The sequence below is a fragment of the Nansenia antarctica genome (assembly GCF_963989245.1).
Source record: "Nansenia antarctica genome assembly, chromosome: 7".
In the NCBI taxonomy this organism is placed as follows: domain Eukaryota; kingdom Metazoa; phylum Chordata; class Actinopteri; order Argentiniformes; family Microstomatidae; genus Nansenia; species Nansenia antarctica.
In genome coordinates, this window is record NC_137677.1 from 46,241,484 (window position 1) to 46,263,244 (window position 21,761).

General features: G+C 43.7%; 1 protein-coding gene across 1 annotated transcript in view; it reads right to left on the reverse strand.

Annotated features, from left to right (window-relative positions):
* The window catches only part of cps1 (carbamoyl-phosphate synthase 1, mitochondrial), a gene marked incomplete at both ends in the record, with an annotated part of 36,658 nt that overhangs the window by 512 nt on the left and 14,385 nt on the right, over window positions 1-21,761 (reverse strand). Inside the window, 12 exons of the mRNA XM_080535545.1 lie at window positions 900-1,009; window positions 1,115-1,174; window positions 3,874-3,972; window positions 4,075-4,149; window positions 9,442-9,612; window positions 9,967-10,056; window positions 10,248-10,355; window positions 12,759-12,836; window positions 14,269-14,344; window positions 16,449-16,516; window positions 20,005-20,199; window positions 21,577-21,758. Of these exons, the coding sequence (XP_080391671.1) occupies window positions 900-1,009; window positions 1,115-1,174; window positions 3,874-3,972; window positions 4,075-4,149; window positions 9,442-9,612; window positions 9,967-10,056; window positions 10,248-10,355; window positions 12,759-12,836; window positions 14,269-14,344; window positions 16,449-16,516; window positions 20,005-20,199; window positions 21,577-21,758 (1,312 nt within the window). The remainder of the gene's footprint in view (window positions 1-899; window positions 1,010-1,114; window positions 1,175-3,873; window positions 3,973-4,074; window positions 4,150-9,441; window positions 9,613-9,966; window positions 10,057-10,247; window positions 10,356-12,758; window positions 12,837-14,268; window positions 14,345-16,448; window positions 16,517-20,004; window positions 20,200-21,576; window positions 21,759-21,761) is intronic.

A 21,761-nucleotide genomic window follows, 5' to 3' on the forward strand; every position in this document is an offset into this window, starting at 1 on the left:
AAGCAGTAAATAAGAGGGCACTAGATAAACACGGCCTGCGAAAGGCTCAGGTTGTCTGCATCGCCCTTTTCATTTGAAGCCCTTTGTCAGACAGCGTGACATCAGGACTGAATGCTAATGCAAACATGGACGCAGGATGGCAGCGACAACAGTACAACAACAAAGGTGACACTAAATCCTCTGTCAACAGACATGGCCTCCGTGCCTTCTCCTGAGGCTGACAGCAGCATTGTGAGACAAAGTGTGCGGAAGGAGAGAGAGAGTGTGTGTGTGTGTGTTTGTGTGTGTGTGCACTCCACTGGCGGCTTGCCTTCATTTCGATGTATTCTATGATTCTTAACAAATATGTTGTACTCCAAATGCGCATATGGTGTATTTTAAAGACCATATTCTGATTTCCACATGCCAAACATAATTTCATGAGTTTCATCATGTTGTGTTGGAACTGCACAGGGTACAGTAGCTAATTTATCAGTAAGGAATAAGGTGCTGAATCTTAGTAAATAATCGCAGTAAAATAGTTTTCGAATAATTCCATAAATAATGGAAGAAAAGTTAGGCATGATGGCCTATTTGTCAACCTCTGACAAGTCTGTGTATGTTTCTCATCTGAACAATGACTCTCACATTGACTCTCACAGTGCTGTCACATAATAATGATGTTGGATATTTCCTAAATCTTTAGGGAGAGAACATTTCAATTGTACATTTAGATTGCACTAGACTGCAGCTTGGAAGGTTGTTTTTGGTTGGGTTTGATTGAACTAAAGTGAATAGTGATGATAGTGACTGATAGTGAACTAAAGGGTCTGAACAAGGCAGTGAATCCTGCCTAAATGGGACAACCAAATAAACATGTTTTCTTCAAAGTGAAATGAGTTGTGTGTCTCCGTTCTGACCTGTTGATACTGGGCAGGGCCCCGCCTTCCTCCTGGCTGGGCCAGGCCACTGGGGTAGCGGGCACATCGTTGGCAGTGAGCCAGGCAGAGGTGGCTTCTGTGGCATAGAGCTGGAGACAGGGGGGGGGGGGGGGGTCAAGGGTTAGGGGTTTGTCTCTTCTATTCCTCTGCTGCTGTTTGTTCTGACTCAAAGAGGGATACGCTAGCCTACTCACCTTGAAGCCTTCTTCATTCAGCTTGTGCGCCGTGGCGAGGAAGTTGGGCCGGAACGAATGCTGTGGAAGACAGCACACAACACATACAGAGGCAGCAGATAGAGCCGTGGTCAACCACAGAGGCTGGTGATAGTCAGAGACGTCTCTGAGAGGACATCCAATCTGTACCTCACTCCGCTCTGCTTATCAATAGCAAAAGCTGCGTGATCACACCGTCTTAACCACAGACAAGTAATCATGCTTTTAAAAGCCTGACAGATTCTCAGCCAGGTAGGGCAGCCATGGGCATGGTGAGGAAAACGCGCCCTTGCTTCCTAATGGATATTTCACGCTGACATTCTTACCTGCAGCTAGATTAGAAAAGAACAGTGCAGTGATATCATTGACAATGACCCTTACACAATTATTGCCTCTCCACTCCATGAAATGAACACTTGCAAAAAAAAAGAAGTTGTTATGCCAGAATTGAATAACTTTCTAATAACTAAGTTTCAATAACTTTTGCCACAAGGGGAATTTATGAGTAAAATAGGGTCCCCGTGATAATCAGACTTCTCTAAAAGGAAAGCCACACATCCCCACAAGCACAGGCTAAGGTTAGGAATCGTTTGTTCAGCCTTCATTTCAAAAATTTGGTATGAAATGGATTCAGATAAAATATATATGTTTCAAGGGACATCTGTACTAATTAATATCATAAGAGTAACTGCAGCATGTAACATATTTCTCTTTATACAGCTCCAAATTACCAACCTAATGGATTTACCCACTGTTAAACACTCATTGGTGAGTGTTCGTGTGCTGAGTACTTCTACTGTGCCCTTCAGCTCAGTAAACATGTTGCTTAGTATGCTTACTTAAATGTTGCAGTGTTACTGAACATATTTTTCTCAATAAATAAATATGAGTAATTGGGTAATCAGCCAGGGAAAAGCATGGTGCTCTGAGAGATTATGCCTACAGTGGAATGTGTCTGCTTTGTTGCACACAATGAAATAAATTGTAAATAAATTGAGAATAAAATGACATGTAATTAAATGGCACAATCACTCAGTCTGTTGGTGGCTCTATTTCCTCCACATGACTTGCTCTAGTTAAAAGGCCGCCTTCCTTGCTCTGGAGTGTGCGCCGCCACCACCTCTCTTCCTCCCTCCTGTATCTCTCTCTATCTGGGTGGAGGAGCCATTTTGACACCACCGTGGACGGGACATGACAGTATTGGCAGGTTACCAGCTCTCTGGTAGGTACGCTATTCGCCTATCAGGCTGCACTGAGCACTTGTGACATGTGGAGGCTAGACGCAGAGAAATAACTGCTGTCAGCTCCCATCTGCACCTCAAAGGACTTACATGCAGACAGCCAGTGTGAGCCGCAGACAGAGAACATGGAGACTCAGACATAGCGAGCTCATAGCCGACGTCCTCTATACCCTACGCATCCTGTTTACTGTATCTTTCCACAGAACAGACTACACACAAATAAATCACACACACACACACACACACACACACACACACACGCACAGACTTCCGTTCACAAAACAAAATGTAGTACAGTGAGAAGCAGAAATCAGAGGATGGGCTCATTGTAATGCATGGAATGGAATGAGGAATCTTATGAAATGTTAGATACCATTCCTCATTCCATGCATTACAATGAGCCCATCCAACGATTTCACCACCTCCCCTGCTGTGTAGTCCTGACCTCTTTGTGCCTCTCTTATTTGCAGATAAGCACAAACACAGCCAGACACATTGGGGAATGAAAACAGACAAACAAAGACACGTTTAACTCCCACCTCACAACCGTTCTCACTATAGGAGGCAAATCCATTGATCGATTACAATTTATGATCTCCATGCATCAGCCTTTTCAGACCCTGCTACTCAGCTGCACTGTGTCTGGGATCTGGCCTGAGGCACTCATCCAGAAAAAGACTGGCTCCTTGAGGAACGCTATGCATCACACATGTGACTGGTACATTAATCATAGGAACGCATGTATGGCTGTTTCTGACATACAGATCAGGAGCAACCTTTTTAAACGGCCCTGTACCCGGAACCTCCCCTCCCTCCCTCCCTCAGCGCGCACACACACACACACACACACACACACACACACACACACACACACACACACACACACACTGACATGTACCAGAAAACCACTCTAGATGCAAAGCACTAAATCACTGTGCCTAGTAGCCTTAAGAAAAGCAATTTTGCTAACAATATGGAGACAAAGTGGTTTTACAATCAGTAGGCAATTTTGCAAGCATTTTGGAAGTGTAAGTGGTCTTTAAGTTTGTTTACCTAGACACTAATTTAGTACAATCAAAGAAAATGTCACACACGCACATACAAACACAAACACACACACACACACACACACACACACAGATAGACACACGCGCGCACCAAGTAAACAAGAGAGTTGTACCCATGAAGCTCGGTTCAAGCAATAAGCACCCTTTATATATAGATATAAATGGGTATGGAAATTTGCATCTTTGCACCATAATGTCATTGTTAACTTGTAAAGTGCCCTATTACTCCCCCATATTGTTTAGACACCACTGGGTTTATTTTCTAGAAATATTAGAAAATCACTGACCACTTAATCAACGAATAGGAAGAAATGTAACTATTTATTTTATAAATTGACTGACAGCCCTAAAACAAACCCATGCACACGGCACAAGACGATTGATGCCTGCGAGACAGTTTACCCACTGATGCCTGCGTGCTTGGCCCTCTTACCTGAATCCCAATGAGAATGCCCTTCTGGGGTAACTTGAAGCCTGTTGAGAGCATAGCTTTCAGGAAGGCCGAGTAGATATTTGGTCCAAAGCAGGCCACCTATAAAGGGAGAGAGATCTGTTAACCTTGGTTCACCAGTGTTAGTTAGTGTGTGAATGTGTGTGTGTGTGTGTGTACATGTACATGTACATGCATGATTACCTCTCCTGTGGAGGCCATCTCACAGCGAAGGACTGGATCAGCATCACGCAGACGAGGCCAGGAGAACATGGGAGCCTATCAGAGAGAAACAGCCAGGAAGGGAGACATGTTTACACCAACTAGTTCTAAGTTAAGATACTGTAGCCATGACCGGTTAGTGCTGTGATGCGGTGGAGTGGGGACACCAGTTTTATCTCATTTTGGTATTCTGTAATGTAATCACATTTGGTTTGTTCTATTTTTTAAATCAAATCAGCTTCAAAATGCATATGGCATATTCTTGACGCCACAAATGATGATCATCTTTATTGTTGTACCTCAAGAAAGTTATTGATGGCTGCAAGTAAGAAGACAACTGCTCGAGGCAAGAAATGTCTGGCTTTGGTTTTAAATTCAATCAGCCATTGGCTATGCTCGACGAGAGAGAAAGAGGATTCGGCACGAGGAAGAGAAGGAAAACGATTTTGTGACGAGGCTGCCACCTAGAGGTGGAGAACATCACCACACCACGCCCCCTCAAGGTTCACCACCTGAATCATAACTAACCTCACAGGACACTCAAGCATTCAACAGATGTTTGTTAAAAGTTACGGCTCCTCAGACTCTATAGTGAGTCAGAGGACAGAGTGAGGAAGAAAGAAAGAGGAGTAGAGGAGGCGGGCAGGGGGGGGGGGGGGCGGGAAACGCAGCGACGCTTGGATGTCTTATCAACCCTGCTTGATATTCAGCGCTGTTGACAGCCTGCCATCAGTGAGTGTATGGGAGGAGGTGGCGTCACTGACAGGACAGACAGGGGAGCACTCCTCTTTATTGTGTTAGAGTTGTCTTAGAAGTTCCGGGCCCCTCTGAATGCCCCAGTGTGGAAAGCCGTTCTTATCTCTCCAATTAGAGCCAGACAGTTCCCATTACCTCTGCGCCGGAGGAGGGTGGGGCGCCAGTTAGTGCTCTGTGGCGTGGGCGGCTGCGGCACGGGGACGCCCCGTTCTTCTGTGGACTGACAGAGGGACGGAAAGGATGGACAGACGGGCGCAGCACTCCTCTGAGCGCGGGCCACTGGGGGGAGATTCATCCTGAGAAGCTATCTAATCAGCTCTGGCTATGCAGCGCGAGGCATTTGCATGCTAATGTAGGAGAGGGGAACGCCGATGGGAATGCACACCAGCAGCCCTGATTAATCTTGTTATTGGCGCTTTGTTCAGAGGGCTTTCACAAAGTGCTCTGTGTACCCACGACAGTCGATCTGGTGAGAAATCACTGGCTTCTTTTAAAATCAGGATAAAGGATAAACCTGAGCATCTATAACGTCACTGGCTATCTAATGATGTGGGATAGCGAGCTAACTGTGTGGAGTAGCATTGCTGCAGATGCTCCATATTACTTCACAGTTGAAATCCAGGAAAAGCCCCAGGCTGTGTTCGGAATGGCATACTAGCATACTACGTCATATACTATGACGTAGTTTTGAGTATGCGAGAGCGGTACACACAGTACAGTATGCGAGATATGAGTATGCGAGAAATGTAGGATGTATACTAGATTTTTGCCAAATCTTTGAGTACGCGATCGATGCATGCTATTCCTATTCAACATCCCCAAAATGCATTGCGCGTCTCTTCAGTCTCGTCAAACTGCGTCATACAAACTCATCATACAGCTGTTGTTTACATTGTCTGATAGCCTGGAGACGAAAGCTCGCAATAAACATCGTTTTTTGCACAGATTTGATAGTGCAGATGCTGTTTTTTTGCACTCTATTTGATACTCTTCAGCTGCAGCACCCCAGCTAAGTCTGATCACGGATGAGCGGTGGTATTTTCACTATTGGGAATCTACATGGTGAAATGCATTCTTAGACATGTCTCCGTCGTCATGATTACAAAGATGCCACTTGAAATGCATGAAATCCAAGTTTATTTGTGTCCTACACACACGTTCGCCTAGTATTTGACTGCCTGTAGCCCAATCACGAATGATCCCAGTTAGGGATGCTCCGATTTATCGGCCACCGATTTAAATCGGCCGATTTCACTCCAAATGACTCGATCGGTGATCGTCAAAAATGGCCGATCGCAAAAACCGTTTTTTTTTTTTTTTCCTGGGGAAGACAGATAACTGAACAGAAAACATAGGAGGACGTAACAGTATGTAAACCATGAAGGCCACGTTTATGATGTCTTTTATACAGCCATATCGACTGACTTGGGCTTCAGGCGATGAATTGAGAATGAAGGACCCCAATTGAAATAAGCCATTGGCTTTCTTGGGTTTTTATCCTGTTAGTTGACCTTGTATGTAATATGTACTTTCATGTACCTACTTCTGCAAATCTTCTAATAAAGTTTTCAATCAATCAATCAAAAGGCCCTAACTGGGTGATAGGCCAGACCTTTACTATGCCATAAAAATGGGTCTGCGTTTGCTTGGTGCCTAATGGATCAAAACTTTTGTCTAAAAAGCAAAAAATATGTAGGCTATCCAGTCAGTAGGCCTACAGTTATGTATTTAAAAAAAATCGGTATCGGTATCGGTTGATCTTGAGGAAAAAAATCGGTGATCGGTATCGGCCCCAAAAATCCAGATCGGAGCATCCCTAATCCCAGTATTGTAGCTTCAGACGGACAAGTTGGTTGTTATTGTGCTTGCTGCAGCAAGCCCACCATGTTATTGCTCATATATATTTATTTTAATCCTGTTCTTTTACCAATTGCTAAGACAACAATAGAGTAATCTAGTTACTTGAGCTAGCTAAAGATATTGGCCCCCCAAATCATTTTACAACTTGTTGTATTATGTTACGATGTTTCTGTCAAACTCCGCAGTGAAGGTATGTAAGCAACGCAGGGTGCGTTCGTAAATTCGCTCTGAGAGCGCCGGAGCGCACACTGGGTTCAACGTCATAAAGGGACCAGGTAATTTGATTGGCATTCCATGAGTGCTGATCAGATTTCCAGGGCGAACGCAGCCGTAATGTAGCTAGCGAACAGAAGACAGAAAAAACCAGATCAGATATATAAACGGGTTATTTTGATAAACTGGACACATTTTGGGAATATATGTGGTTACTTTCTCACCTGAAAACATATTAAAACTTCATAAAATGACATGTTAACACTTCACAAAATTACAGCTTTTAGCCAATGGAGGTTTAAAATGGAAGATTTAAATTCCCCGCTCCCGGCCGGTGCGAAATGCATTCTGGGAAGTAGTATGCATACTGCAGTGTAAACGGTCGGCTGGTTTTCGCATACTTATTATGAATTTAGAAGGCAGTATGCAGTATATACTCATTGGGTATGCTAGCATGCAGTATGCTAGTATACCATTTCGAACACAGCCCCAGTGTCTCCTTCATGAAAACCCAAAGCATCATGGGAAAAATAGCTGAGTGAGCATATCATGTTTGCTTGCTCTAAGGAGTTTCTAAGAGAGGGCAGTAGTTGTCATGGAAACCCAGCATCCAACCCCCCCCCCCTTTCCCCTCAGGGTCAGTGCATACAACACACTAAAATTGCAATAACAAGTTTGAATGTGAACAATCCTATCGTACTGCTCCTCTCAGCACAAACTTTCCCATCTGGCTTAGTCCGAGACGTGAGACACACCTGTATACATCGATTCACATGCACCCACTTATCCGGCAAGTGAATGAAGCTGTATACAACTATTACTAGCTTTTCCTTCATGCAGAAACAGCCCCTCTGTGCTCTCTGTGCTCTCTCTCTCTCTCTCTCTGTGCCCCTCTGTGCTCTCTGTGTGCTCTCTCTCTCTCTCTCTCTCTCTCTCTCTCTCTCTCTCTCTCTCTGTGCTCTCTCTCTCCCTCTCTCTCTCTCTCTCTCTCTCTGTGCTCTCTCTCTCTCTCTCTGTGCTCTCTCTCTCTCTCTCTCTCTCTCTCTCTCTGTGCTCGCTCTCTCTCTCTCTGTGCCCCTCTGTGCTCTCTGGCCCCAGTGTGTATTACTCTGCTCAGACAACCGTCTTGGGGCCTTAATTCAGTTGCACTGTTGTGAAGTTTGCTATAAAATTACACAATGGGGACTTGTTAGGGAAAGAAAACATCCCGCTCCTAAGATGTTCCTGGAGCTTGAACAAGGAAGCTGAGGAGGGGGGGCGCAAATAAACACAGCTTGCAGGTCTCTCTGGGAAAAGTCTGGAAGCTGTTGCTGTCTGTACTAGGAAAGAGGCTGGGATAGAGGGGCTCTCACTCTGTCTTGGACGGTAGAGGCGTACAGGATCGCGTGATGTATACATGCCAATGTGTTTACAGAGACGGAAGCATAATGCTGACACGCACATCATTTCGCATTTTGGTTCAGGATACGGAGAGAGGGCACGTCGAGGGAGTCAGAGATGATGTGAAAGTAGAGCATTGAATTATGAATGGGTCAAACTCTGTCAATTCAGAACAAGTCAAATCATAGTGCCATCAGGGGGGAAATGCTTTCATCCACCATCAACAGGGGAAATGGAAAGGAGGAATAGAAGGGGGTAAGCTAGACATAGGGAGAGATACAGTACGACAGAGAGAACACAAATCTGGTTTGGAAACCAGTCCAATAATAGAATAGAATAATTCCACCATCTAAAGAGGTTCTGCAGGTACTGGTGTTTAAGCACGACCATTTGTGCGCATGATTTTCATCCTTTGTGCATCCTCACCATTCAGCTAATCATGGAGTCAAGACGGTATCATTGACTCTGGGTAAATGTGGAAGTCTGTTCAGCTTGGCACCCCCCCAGAGTATTCACCGCTCTGTTTAATATTCTCCTCGACGGCAGACTGGATATATTGAAAACTTGGGAGTGAGGCAGGAGGTTGGGATTATACCTGCCCGATTGCCTCCCAACCCACAGCCATTGTGTTGCGAATCCTTTGTAATTATACAGGAAATTACTTTGGGAGTGAACACACCATTCGAGCAGCTGGCACCGCACTCACATTCCAATCTAACGGCTAAGTTAGTGAAACGTTCTGCGTCACACAGGCCTAGCCATTCAACACTGAACGACTGCCACGGAGTCACAATTGCCACCTTTACTCCCCTGATATCCATTGAAACCTTTAAGTCTCATATAATATATGTACATAATAACATACTGTATCGACCTTATGATATTGTACATGTATCACCTTCCATTTGGGGCTTCAAACATACCTACCATGCTTAAAGCAATACAACAGTCTATAGTTCACTGCAGACTTAGTCATTACCACTAGGGATGAGGTTGCTTACCAGTACTGGTCATCCATGGTAAAGCAAGGTAAAACACAAAGAGAGACTAAATGTTATTGTTCTCCATCTCCAGGGAGTGTTACATTGAAAATGGCTCAGACAATGTGCCTGGGGTAGAAACATTTCACCTTGTATTCACCTTGATGCCTACATAGTCCACAGGGATGATAGGTTTGTCCAGGGAGGGCAGGAGGGACTCATCCATTGGCTCCCCCACCATGACCCGTGTGGCCACATTGATGAAGTCCACCCCGATGGTCTTGGACACGAAGGGGAAGGAGCGGGAGGCTCGCAGGTTACATTCTATCACCTGAGGGAGGGAGAACACACACACACACACACACACACACACACACACTATAACTTGGCTTCTTGTTCTCTCTGTCTCCCTTAAACTTAAATTCACTTAGTTCACACACTGTCCTTTTTTCAAATCTAATAGTGCTATAACCAACTAGGAGCCACAGGAGTCCAATATGGGGAGTTACCATTTAACTTTGGCAAATCAAATTTGCAAACAGCACCAATAACGAAAACTATCCAGCTTTGTAATTCGCTGTGACCACCGAGAGTTATTTCAATGTATGACCAAATTGCATTTTCCACAACTGGCAGTGAAAATGTCAATCTATCACTTTGTCATGCATTGGGAACCATTTCTTACCATGACATCGTTGCCTTTTACTAGGAATTGAGTGTTAAATGGCCCTGAAATCTCAAACTCCTTGGCAATTTTTCGAGTGGCAGTCTTCAGCTGAGAGTTAAGGAAAAAAACACAGAACATGAATGCCATTAATAATGAACTCAGTACAAATGATGAGGAAATGCACAGGGCTAGAGTAAGGACATAGTGGGTGGTTAAGTTTGCATGTATAACATTCAAACGCAACAACACGTTTAAGAAAATGATCCTAACAACATTAATGACAGTTTATCAGTGCTGACCTTTTCTAGCGCCCCCTGGCTGATGCCCTGGGTAGGCAGCATGAGGGTGGCGTCTCCAGAGTGAACTCCGGCATCCTCCACATGCTCTGTTATGGCATGGGCCAGCACCTGAGGACACAGGTCATATACAACATATCATAGCTTCATATGTAATACAGCTACCTAGTGGCATCATTAACACTGTTTATCTGTGAACAATTACTCATGACGGTTAGATAATGATATCAGTTCCTGTTATCAATGAACGACATCCAAAAAAGAAAGCAGGGATTTTCACTTAGCAACATGCTCTCCGGTGAAGAAAGTGTCAGTATTGCTAATGGCACTATTAACTCCCCCAGTTAAAAAAAGTTGTGGTATTTCAATAAACTGCTGTACCATTAGCACATTTAAACACCCGCCAACTGCACCATTCATTAGCTCACTTCTGATGAAGCCTGTAATTAATATGGGGGAGGGAACATAAAGAGCTCCCTAGCTGCTCACAGGCTTCCATGAATAATAAGGCCTGTTTGGCATTCTGTCAATGGATGGATCGGTAATGTGCTATAAAAAGAACAATCCAGCAACCAATCCAAAATGTTCAGGCTTTTATTCTGAAAAATAGAAATAAATATATTTCAACGTTGTTCCCCCCTTTCACCAGCTGCCGTCACAAATACAGCCATAAATGCATCATAACAGCCGTTCTAATCATGTCTGTACAGGTCCTCAATCATGTAAGATCATCAAAGAATGGAAAAAAAACAACTGTCATAAAATGGTTCGACTGGTGAGGGTGCCAAATGCCAAACTTGTCCTGTCATGTTGATCAGAATTCCAAACCAACTGCACCAGATTTGATATTTCTCCCATATGACAGTGGATGTAGTTGAGTAGCCTGAGCAGTCTCTAACTAGCTAACATCAGGGGGTAGTGGTGGTCTAGTGGATAGTGAGTTGGACTTGTGATCGGAAGGTTGTGAGTTCAAATCCCGTCTGAAGCCACACCACTACTAGTGTGCCCTTGAGTAAGCCCTCAGTTACTCCAGGGGGAGTGTCCCTGTAATTCGTAATTGTAAGTCCCTTTGGATAAAAGCGTCTGCTAAATGGCAAAATTATTAGGGGTAGTGGTGGTCTAGTGGATAGTGAATTGGACTTGTGATCGGAAGGTTGTGAGTTCAAATCCCGCCTGAAACCACACCACTACTAGTGTGCCCTTGAGTAAGGCACTTAGCCCTCAGTTACTCCAGGGGGAATGTACCTGTAATTCGTAATTGTAAATCGCTTTGGATCAAAAGCGTCTGCTAAATGGCCAAATTAATTAATTAATTAACATCTGCATACAGTACGCACTCAGCTAGGATGATGCCTGATATGGACACCGGTTCCGGGTTGAGATGAGCAAAGAATGATGTAACAGTGAAACTGGCCAAAGTTCCACTTCTAGTAATGACAGGCTTCTCAGCTGACATCGCTAAACTATTTTACAGGGCAAGATCACCTTTCCCTGACACCGCAGCTATTCCAGGAAAGCACTGCCCCGTGCCTTCCCCGGGTCACCGACTCAGCATGGCTAAATATCCCTCCCCTCAATGTTTGCTGTTATCTGTGAAGGCCACGGCAAGAATGATACAGAGCCTTCTTATGATTATCTGCATAGAACTTGAGGTTAATTGGGTGGCAAACCCCAAAAATATCTCAGACTTTTAAATCCCCCACAAAAAGAGTTCCCAGTATCAATAAACTAGAATTAATTAATTAATTAAGACCCACATGCTGTATGTCAGTGGAAGTGAAAAGAAATTATACCACCTAATTTAATTGGCTAAAAGGTCACCAACATTCTGATGTAGTCTACTGGCTTCTACTGGAACTTTCTACTAAAATACTTTGAGTAAAAACATGTATTCTGGGCTGCATATCTCAAAATCCGTCACAAAACCAACAATACATGCTTGGGGAAAAAATGTGTGAATCCAGATTTGGATAGACACCATCTAGCCTGACAGATTTCATACAAATCAAGAAAACATATTTCTTGTTTATTCTGGCTTTCAATTTAATGTATTCCATTTTCCTTGATATATATCTGCCAAACCTATTCACAGCTATAATGTGTTTCACTGCAGATGGGGGATTTTCCATATGCTTATTTTTCTACTGGGTTGTTATTCCTATCAATATCTCATCTATCCCTCATTTTACAGAGTGCAGTAATATAATAGTGAGAATGAAATGCTCAATTTACTGCAAAGTGGAGTAAGAGACAGGAAAAGTGAACCACAGAGAACATCAATTTGTATTACATAATTAAGTGGTGTAGAACTTAATCATATTTTGAACAGATTTTTTTTCCTGAATTTGCTGCTCAGCAATGATAACACATGTATTATCCCTCACCTCACCCAAATAATGAGACAAAGTAATATTTTAATAATAATATGTAAAAGCAATGTAAAAAATTATATATGTAAAATCCCACATGTATTGCTCTATGTGCAGCATAGAGAACACTACTACTGTAGCTCACCTTGCCCGTTTTGGCCACTGCGTCCACCTCCACCTCTCTGGCCCCGCTTACAAACTTGGTGATGACAACTGGATGTTCCTGTAGAAACAGAGCAGGGCGTATAAGAACACACTACGAGGTACAGTAAGCAGACAGCTTCAGTGGGGATTCTTGCCAGAAATCCCATTGCATACAAATCATACCGAAACATTTCCCCCCAACTACTCAGATAAGGTATATGCAATATGAGTCACAAAGCCACTGAAGCTCCAGTGGGATAAACGTCTGAAAGGGAGACAGAAGCTGTCGGTGTGTGCTGTGTTTCCTCCAGCCCTGAGAGGCAGGTATCTGGTTCTGTGGGCTGTCAACAGGGCCCATCCTATCACAGGGCCTGCGCCACTTCAGGCTAAGAGGTTCTGTTTGGCTGGCAGTCAGCAAAGGGAGGGGGGGGGTCAGAGCTCAAAGAGCTGAGGGCAAGGGGCAGAGGAGTCAGGCGTGGCGAGGCCGGCTGCTCCGGAAGCCCCGGGTGGAAGCGTGGTGCGGGTCCAGGTGCAGGTGCCAACCAGAGAGAGAGGGCAGGTCAGAGAGATGGGCAAACAAAACAAGTACTGCCCTGCAGTTATGCCGGAGAGTAGCACAAGCTAATTGATTGCAGAGGAACTTGAGCAACATGAGGATTATGTGCGTGCGTGCGTGCGTGTGTGCGTGCGTAGTGTACATGGTGAGGATACTGTACATAAATAAATACTGTAATAAATATTTGTGTTTTAGCTTACGTTTGCATGTGCATTAATGAAGTGTACATCTCTGTACTAACTTACAGACAATACTGTACTACATGACATACTACCTTACTACGTGACATATTACATACTACATGTACTATAAGCAATACTATACTACTCAGCATCTTGAATAAGCTGTTGTATGTATGCATAAAGTAGAGAATATCCACTATGTCTGACTGAGCTCTACTGACAAAACACTGAGCCTCTGGGGACACAAGCTCCACAGATCGGTTTTAATGAAACCCAACATGGACAGCAGAAAGAGGGCCAGCAGAGGAAGGGAGGGAGAAAAGGGAGGGAAATCAATACTACCCCTGGGACATTGAGAGGTCTGAGTGTAGGTGAGTAGACCATTAGCAGGAGTCAGGCAGTTTTGTTATTTAGTTGTTTTTGTTTGTTTTGTCTGTGGAGTTCTGGCTAGGGAGCTGCAAGTTACAAAGCAGACTACAAACCCAAAAGGGATTGTTTGTATGTGTGTGTGTGTGTGTGTGCGCGCGCGTGTGTGTGTGTACTTCACGCACACTGCCCTACATTGGTACCATAGACGCATAATACTGTACCTGCATTAAATATAACTTTTAGAGGGGTGTTAACGCGTGTGCATTCGTGAGAGGAGAATATGTTCATGTCTGTGTAAATCTACAAGTAGCTACCGCTTGATTATATTTCCAGTGTGGAGTCGAGGGGGCAGTTAGGCGAGTCTATTAGACCAGACGGTAAACTTCAACACCTTCAAAGCTCACCTGGGACACCTGAGTCGCCTCCTCCAAGAAGCGCTTCATCTCCTCTTTGCCATGCGCCACGTTCATGGCTGAGCCGCTAGAACAGAGAGAAACACCGAAGGAGAGGAAGAGGAAGAGACAGAGAAAGAAAGAAAGAAAGAAAGAGAGGAGAGGGGAAGGAAACAAGAGAACAGAATTTGAACATGAAGGTTGTTTGCTCAATGGTTGATATATCTCCCAGTTGCATCATCATTATCGGGAAGAAGGGTTTAAAACAGGAAAACAAAACAGGAGACAAGAGAGAAAAGATATTTAGGTCAGTAAATGCTCCAGGCTCTTTAAAATAAGTTTGGTTTCAGAGCTTTGTCATTAAGAAATAAGCGTTTAGGCAAAACTCTTTTTTCCCCCTTCTTTTGGACAGTTGGGCATCCAACTGCAGAAGCCAAGTGGCTAGACAAGCTAGGGTCAGTGCTCTACTCCTCCTGGACACATGCTGTGAGCCTGACAGCTGCGAGGCACACATATGGCCAACCGGTATTTCAAGTATGTATTATTGCTTTTGTTCGTTGTAACTGTAACATGAGTGGTCAACAAGAGATCCGTCGTTGAGAAGTTATGACTACCTAGAATAAACTATGGTTAAGAATGATGTGATATTCTTGTGTGAATTTGAGATTGAGAGTGTCTCAGGTGTCTAGGCTTGAGGGAGGAAGAGATGTAGTTGTAGTACTGGTACTTACTGCTGCTCCCCTACTTCAGGACATGGAGTGGACATTGAGGCTGAGAACACGCACAAACAATTAACTAACACGTCAGAGGAGGGAGTCAAGATGGGAGAGGTCAGACTGGCCTGGGGCCATCGAGGAAACAACAAAGAGGAGAGAAGAGGATGACGAAGGGAGACGGTCAAGAGAGGAGAGGAGGAAGAGTGGCTCCTTTTCAATGTCAATAAAACAAGGCAATTAAAACTAAGAGGATGATGAATAACAAGTCTGAACCATGCCACAAGGAGGAAGAGGTCTAAAACAAGAATTAATTAAAAAATATATATACCATACACAACAACACTTGTGGCACAGATTGGTCTGATTATGTTCAACTGTCACTGCTTCTTCCACTGGGTGTTCATTATTGAATACTACACAATACATTTGTCTCTGCTTGCTTTGTCTCTGCTTGTGTCTTCTTAAAGCGTTGATAATGTGCCATAAAACAAATGCCTTACTCATAAAATAAACTCCTTACTAAGTCCTGTGGGGTCAGATGCCAACCAGACAATACACTGCCCCTGGAGGCCCTAATATCACCTTGCAAGTGCTATAATGACTACAAAATGGCCAGCTGGTACCAAACAAAATAGGAGCAGTCTAACCCACCTGTGTTTGGTCCTCTCTGGGGCATGTGAGCTGGTACAAATCACCATCAAGGACCTAAATTAGCCCCCCAATGCGCTTTCAAATTGAGAGCCTGCTTGCAAGATGATGTCTAAATGAGAAATCAAGAGCCTCTGAATCTGAACAACGCTCAAAGACACTAATGAGCTGTGTTTCCAGGACTGTGTTTCAATTTCCTCATTCAGGGAATTGAGGTGCTTCAAAGAGGTAGCTGTGACAAACGGTAATTTAGCCCCCACTAGTCCCACTAGCTGATCACTCACTTGATGCTTTTACCTTTCAAATTAATTTTGTGCTTTACACCGACACGTTTGAGACGCACTCAATTGAACGCAAATGTGTTCTCTATGTGGACATAGCTACCACCAGTTACAATATAATACATCATAGGTGACAGCAGCTGGTAAAAACAGGGACAAGTCGGCAACCGACCAAAATGTTCGGACTTTTATTCGGAAAGATTTAAATAAATGTCAACGTTGTTGAAAATCAATGACACACTCGCTAGTCAAGCCAAAATGCAATGCAATGGATTAGGTGAGTACTCCCCACTACTATCTACCGTAGTTAGTGTAGATTAGTGGGGATTACTCACAGAGTCCATTGCATTGCAATGTTTTGGCTTGACTAGCATGTGTCATTGATTTTCAACTTTCAATTTATTTAAATCTTTCTGAATAAAAGTCAAAATATTTTGATTGGTTGCCGACTTGTTCCCGCTTTCACCAGCTAATGTCACATATTACAGTGGCGACATAACAGAAATATAGCCAGATGGGTTGTGAGAGTGATTCTGGAAGAACTTACCTCAGGACATATGAGGGGCGGAGGAGACAAGGGTAGCCCACTTTATCGGCAAAAGCATAGGCGTCTTCCTGAAATAGACACAACAGGGCAAGATGGGTGTCACTACAGTGCTGTCTACACTCTGGGGGGGAGAGAGGAAGTCTGTCATGTTGTAGAACTGACAAGTCCCACTAGCTGTGCAGGCCTACTTTTAACAATCACACAGGAGACAAGCAAAGACAAATAACTACCATTTGATTTCAAATGACAACTTCCAGGCATTGAGCAGTGGAAAAACTATACACAATAAGCAATTCCCAAAGTGTCATAGAATGACAAGGTCTTTAAAACCAATTCTCCCTTTGTCATAGAGAGCTCATTAGACTCTCCCAGTGAGAGAGTGAGGAAAGAGAGTTCACCAGTATAGCCTATTTCAACCAAAAGCTGGGACAGGTCTGAGTGTACAACAACCGTGTTTGTGTGTGCGTGCGTGTGTGTGTGTGTGTGTGTGTGTGTGTGTGTGTGTGTGTGTGTGTGTGTGTGTGTGTGTGATTTATCAAAGCACTACTCCAGGGCAATTCCCTTCTTATGAAGCTCCCATGCCGGAAGGTAACCATTAGACAGCTCTCAGAGAGTAGGGCAGCCTCTTCATTCCTCCTGATGAGGCCTAAAAACGTCTCTCACACTAACCCGCTACTAGCACAGGGCTTCAAAGAGAACCGACCAACAACTCGGTCCGCAGAATAATAATAAAAAAGATAATAAGAAAGAAAGAAAAAAAGAACAAAATCCAAAATGTCCTAATTTCAGAAGAGAGGTTTTTCTTCATGTCAAAGGATGGAGGGGACGGAAGCTTCCAGAAGGATTCAAGAGTGCTCTGGCACTCTGGGCTAAGCTGGGCTGCTTGACTGGCGGCTGTCTTCCTCCTCCTCCTCATCATCATCCTTTGAGAAGTCGCTTTCCTCTCTCTGTCTCTAGCCCTCTCGTTTCTCCATCATTTCACACCAGTCCCTGGCGGGACCGAACGCAAAAACACAGATCCCCTTTCCTGGGAGGCTGTCTGGGCTGCGGCCAGGAGGCTTCCTGAATTATTCCCGTTAAAAGTAGGCCCATTAAAATACAGAGAGTGTCCTCTGTACTATAAAGCCCCTTTCACACACAGTACCCTGTAAATTACATGGAATCCCAACCGGGTCCGCCAGTGATTTTCGCCTTTCACACGAGCTACATGCCGGAAGATTGCCGGGTTGCGCCTTTACACACACGTCAATGGCATTCACGGGTTTGCATGAGCTACTTGAATCACGCGTTCAACTGGATGCAGAACTGGGACGTAGTAGACGTAAATTCGAACGAGACAGGCGCGTGAGACTGCCATATACCTTATATCTGCCAAATATCATACCTCCGTTTTATATGTATTTATTAGGGGTGCAACGGTTCTCGGTTTTATATCGGACGGTACGGTTCACCTTCCACGGTTCAATACACTAGTGAACCGTGGCGGTTTTTGGTTTATCCTGTGTTTCATTCAAAGTCGGAGGTGGAGTTGGTCTGGAACGCAGTTGCTTCTTGCTCAAATGTTTGTTCATGGCGAGCGGAGTTGAGAACATGGCAACAGTTTGAGGAAGCCCCGGATTGCTACAAATCTGCGTTGTGGGGTCATTAATTCTGGTTTTGACATTGAATACAGCGATGAGGGAATGAAAACAGTGAACAGAAACGCATGTCGCAGAAATGCTTAACGCGTGCCGTATAAGCGCATAATATGCGCACAATGCATATATGGGCTACAGCTGGTACAGTTCTCATAGCTAAAGTGCATTTTTACTTTCATTTCTATCTTTCCTATAGCAGTCGTCAAGCCTAAGAGGCACATTTGTGACTGCAGTTGGTGAAACCGTAAACCACTCGCATACGTGAAACCGCTACAAATAGCTCTCTTAATATGTATACTTTGTGGAATGGATTCATTGTTATTGTTTTCCGGAAGGCTATCGGTTTAGATGGCTTGTAAATATACTTTCGTTTTAAGACGTGTGATCATATAATTATGTGTAGTTGTGTGTTTTTAGCATGTTGATGTTCTATCAGCATGTTGTGATGTTATTCAAATACAGTTTAGACCTTCGTAGCGCTGTGCTTTGTTAGCCGCTAGCTGTTAGTGACTCTAACTTCGTCATCTTTTTTCGGATTTCAATGTATGACACGTCATTTGAAAGCTTACAATCTGTAGTTTCAGCTACACGCTTACAATCTGTAGTACATAAGTAATGTAGCCTACTGGTTTATCAAAACACTGGCTGGTGTCACATTTGAAAGTGTTTTTGTTATTTTTGGTTTATATATATATATTTGTTTATATTATACAATATACCAAGTAAATGTTAAAGTTCCATAAGTATAAGCAAAATAAAGTAAAGTAACAGTTTGTAAATAAATAGTAGCATTGTTGTTCTCCTTACGCACAAAAACACATACCGAAACCGTGACCCAAAAACCAAGGTTCATACCGAACCGTGGACCAACTGAACCGTTGCACCCCTAGTATTTATCATCATATTTTTCACATTAATTTAACAGCGAGTTAACTCGTATTATGCTTACCATCACCAAGTTCGCTCACCAACTAAAGCACTTGATTACCATTGATATAAACTTACTATACTAGTCCAAAAGCACAGTATGGGAGAACTTGCTACAGCACATCGCACACTATATTGTCGGCACAGTTGAAGCGAGGGAGTGACTGGAAGTGCCACTGGTGCACACTGCGTAAACATATCACAAATGTGCATTCGATAAGTAATCTAGCTAACAATGATTGGAAATAAAGTAGTATCCAGTAGTGTAATTATATTCATCACTACTTTGGCTGATGTGATGTGGGTTAACTAGCCCACCCAGTAACATCAGCAGAGTAAACCAAAAGTACAAAGTGAGAAACTACTCGCTGTGATTGGTTAACTTTGACTCAGACATACATAACCCTTTACGTGCCGGACCAGGCAATGTTCAGGCTTCTGTTCACACCTAAGCCTTCCCCTTAAATTCCATGGAATTATACAAGGTTCCGACCAGGGTAATTGCCTGAGACAATGTCCATGTAAATCGCGTTCACACATGCACCGTACAAGGTCAATTCCATAGAATTTACTGAGAAGGCTTGTATGAGTGAAAGGGGTTTCTGTGAGAGATAGGTTAAGGCTCGAGGGAAGATTGTCCTCTCTTCACTGGACATACAGTAGCAGTGTTTATATCTAAAGGCAGCTGGTTCCCACTCGCCTCCCTGAGGGCCAGGAACACGGACACACTAATGGAGCAGCCACGTTTCAGCACTTCCTGTCGACACGTTTCTGCACTTCTGATACTTGGAGGACACACCATGAGTGTTCGGGTGCGAAAGACACAAAACTGTGAAATCGAGGCAGCGCTGGATGCAAGGAGTGAAGTGCACTATATAAAAGCTAGAACTCTGCAGAGTAACGTTTAAGTAAATACAAATAGTTATGACACAGGCCACACAGCCTGGACGTGAGGTGGTGGTGGTGGTGGTGGTGGTGGTGAGGCCTCTTACCAGAGAGCTGAGGGCCCTCCAGGGAGCTTGGGCCACGCCCAGATCGTCCAGGATGGTGGAGAACACAGAGCGCTCCTCCGCCCGGTCGATCTGCAGGGGGCTGGTGCCTAGGATCTTCACCCCGTTCAGGTGCAGAGGCATGGCCAGGTTGTTGGGGATTTGACCCCCTACAGAGACGATGCTACCTGTACAGCCCTGCGGACAGTGTGGAAGTCAGAGTTTACACTGATGCTCGATTATAGACTTTTAAAACAGAGCATTTGTTAGATATAACTGACTGTGAGTGTTATCATGTCCAGTCATTATAATACTGTGAGTGTTATCATGTCCAGTTATTATAATACTGTGAGTGTTATCATGTCCAGTCATTATAATACTGTGAGTGTTATCATGTCCAGTCATTATAATACTGTGAGTATTATAGTGTAAAATAAACACTTAATCACATCATGATCCTATCGCCACTTTAACTGGATTACAATTCCTCTGGAAAAGTCAACGGGTATTAACACAAATGCAACAAAACAAAAAAGCAGAGCATGTGCAGGGTGTTAAATGCAGTTAGGCTAGGTACTGAGCACACACACACCTCAGACAGAGATTAACCAAGGCTATGTTTATGCCACATCAGACACCACTGCAATCAGTGAGCATTAACGAAGGCAGACCATTATGTCCTCAGGGCAGTTCTGTTTTTCACTTAAAACACATCGATAACTTCTTGGATATAATGAGCATTTGAACAAGCACACGAAACTCTCCAACCAGTGAAGGTTCCAAACTGGTCAAGAGTCAGGACATCCAACTAATAACTTTCTGTGAGTTATTAGTCGGGCTTAGGTGTCCAACAGTGGTCAGGAAACTGCAAAACAACCGGTAGCAGGACTAGGGTTTGCAACAACACATTTTCATATGCTGTGTGTGCGCACAACATGAATAACAAGTTCTCAGCCGTTTAAAATAATCAACAAGAAGATTTGATAAATACTTTCATCTTGAAGTTTGGAGGGAGAGTTCTTTTTTCACAGCATGAATGTGGAAAACTAAAACAGCTTGCATAACCGCTTTCAATGTTTCTGTAAAATGTGAGTCAACAGATGAGCTGAATATGGCGGAAGATGTTTCATCCATGCAAGAGTGGAGTGTGAGCAGTGAATTCATTTCCCTGGGCTTAGAGATGAATAGCTCTGGGTTTTCCCTTCTATGAAAACTCTATAATAAGTTGCAGCAATTCCACTCACATCTACTAAATTGTATTTTTTGACTTGTTACTTCTCAGCATATTCTTATATAAAAAATAAAATAAAAAGTATTACGTTCAAGAAGCAAAAAAAAATGACTTCAATCTTTAAAGCAATTGTGCTGTTGAGTTTATGCATCATTAAAGCTGTGCATGAAAAATAGAGGTTAGATGCTTTGGGAATCTACTGGTTCTGAATCTACCTGTCCATCACAAATTCTTAACAATTTCAGAATATGTGCTTTAAATGATGAATCATTCTCATTCATGTCAGAAACAGGGTTGGAATGTGCTCATGTACTGTGTGTGATGGGATGGCGTTGACCTCTGACCTCTTGCTGCGTGATGTCCAGGATGCGTTCCAGGGTCAGCTCCTCGAAGTACAGACGGTCACACTCGTCAAAATCTGTGCTGACCGTTTCGGGGTTATGGTTGACCACAACCGTCCTCTTACCCATCTGCCTCAGGGCTCGAATACTGGACACGGCGCACCAGTCAAACTCCACGCTGCTCCCTA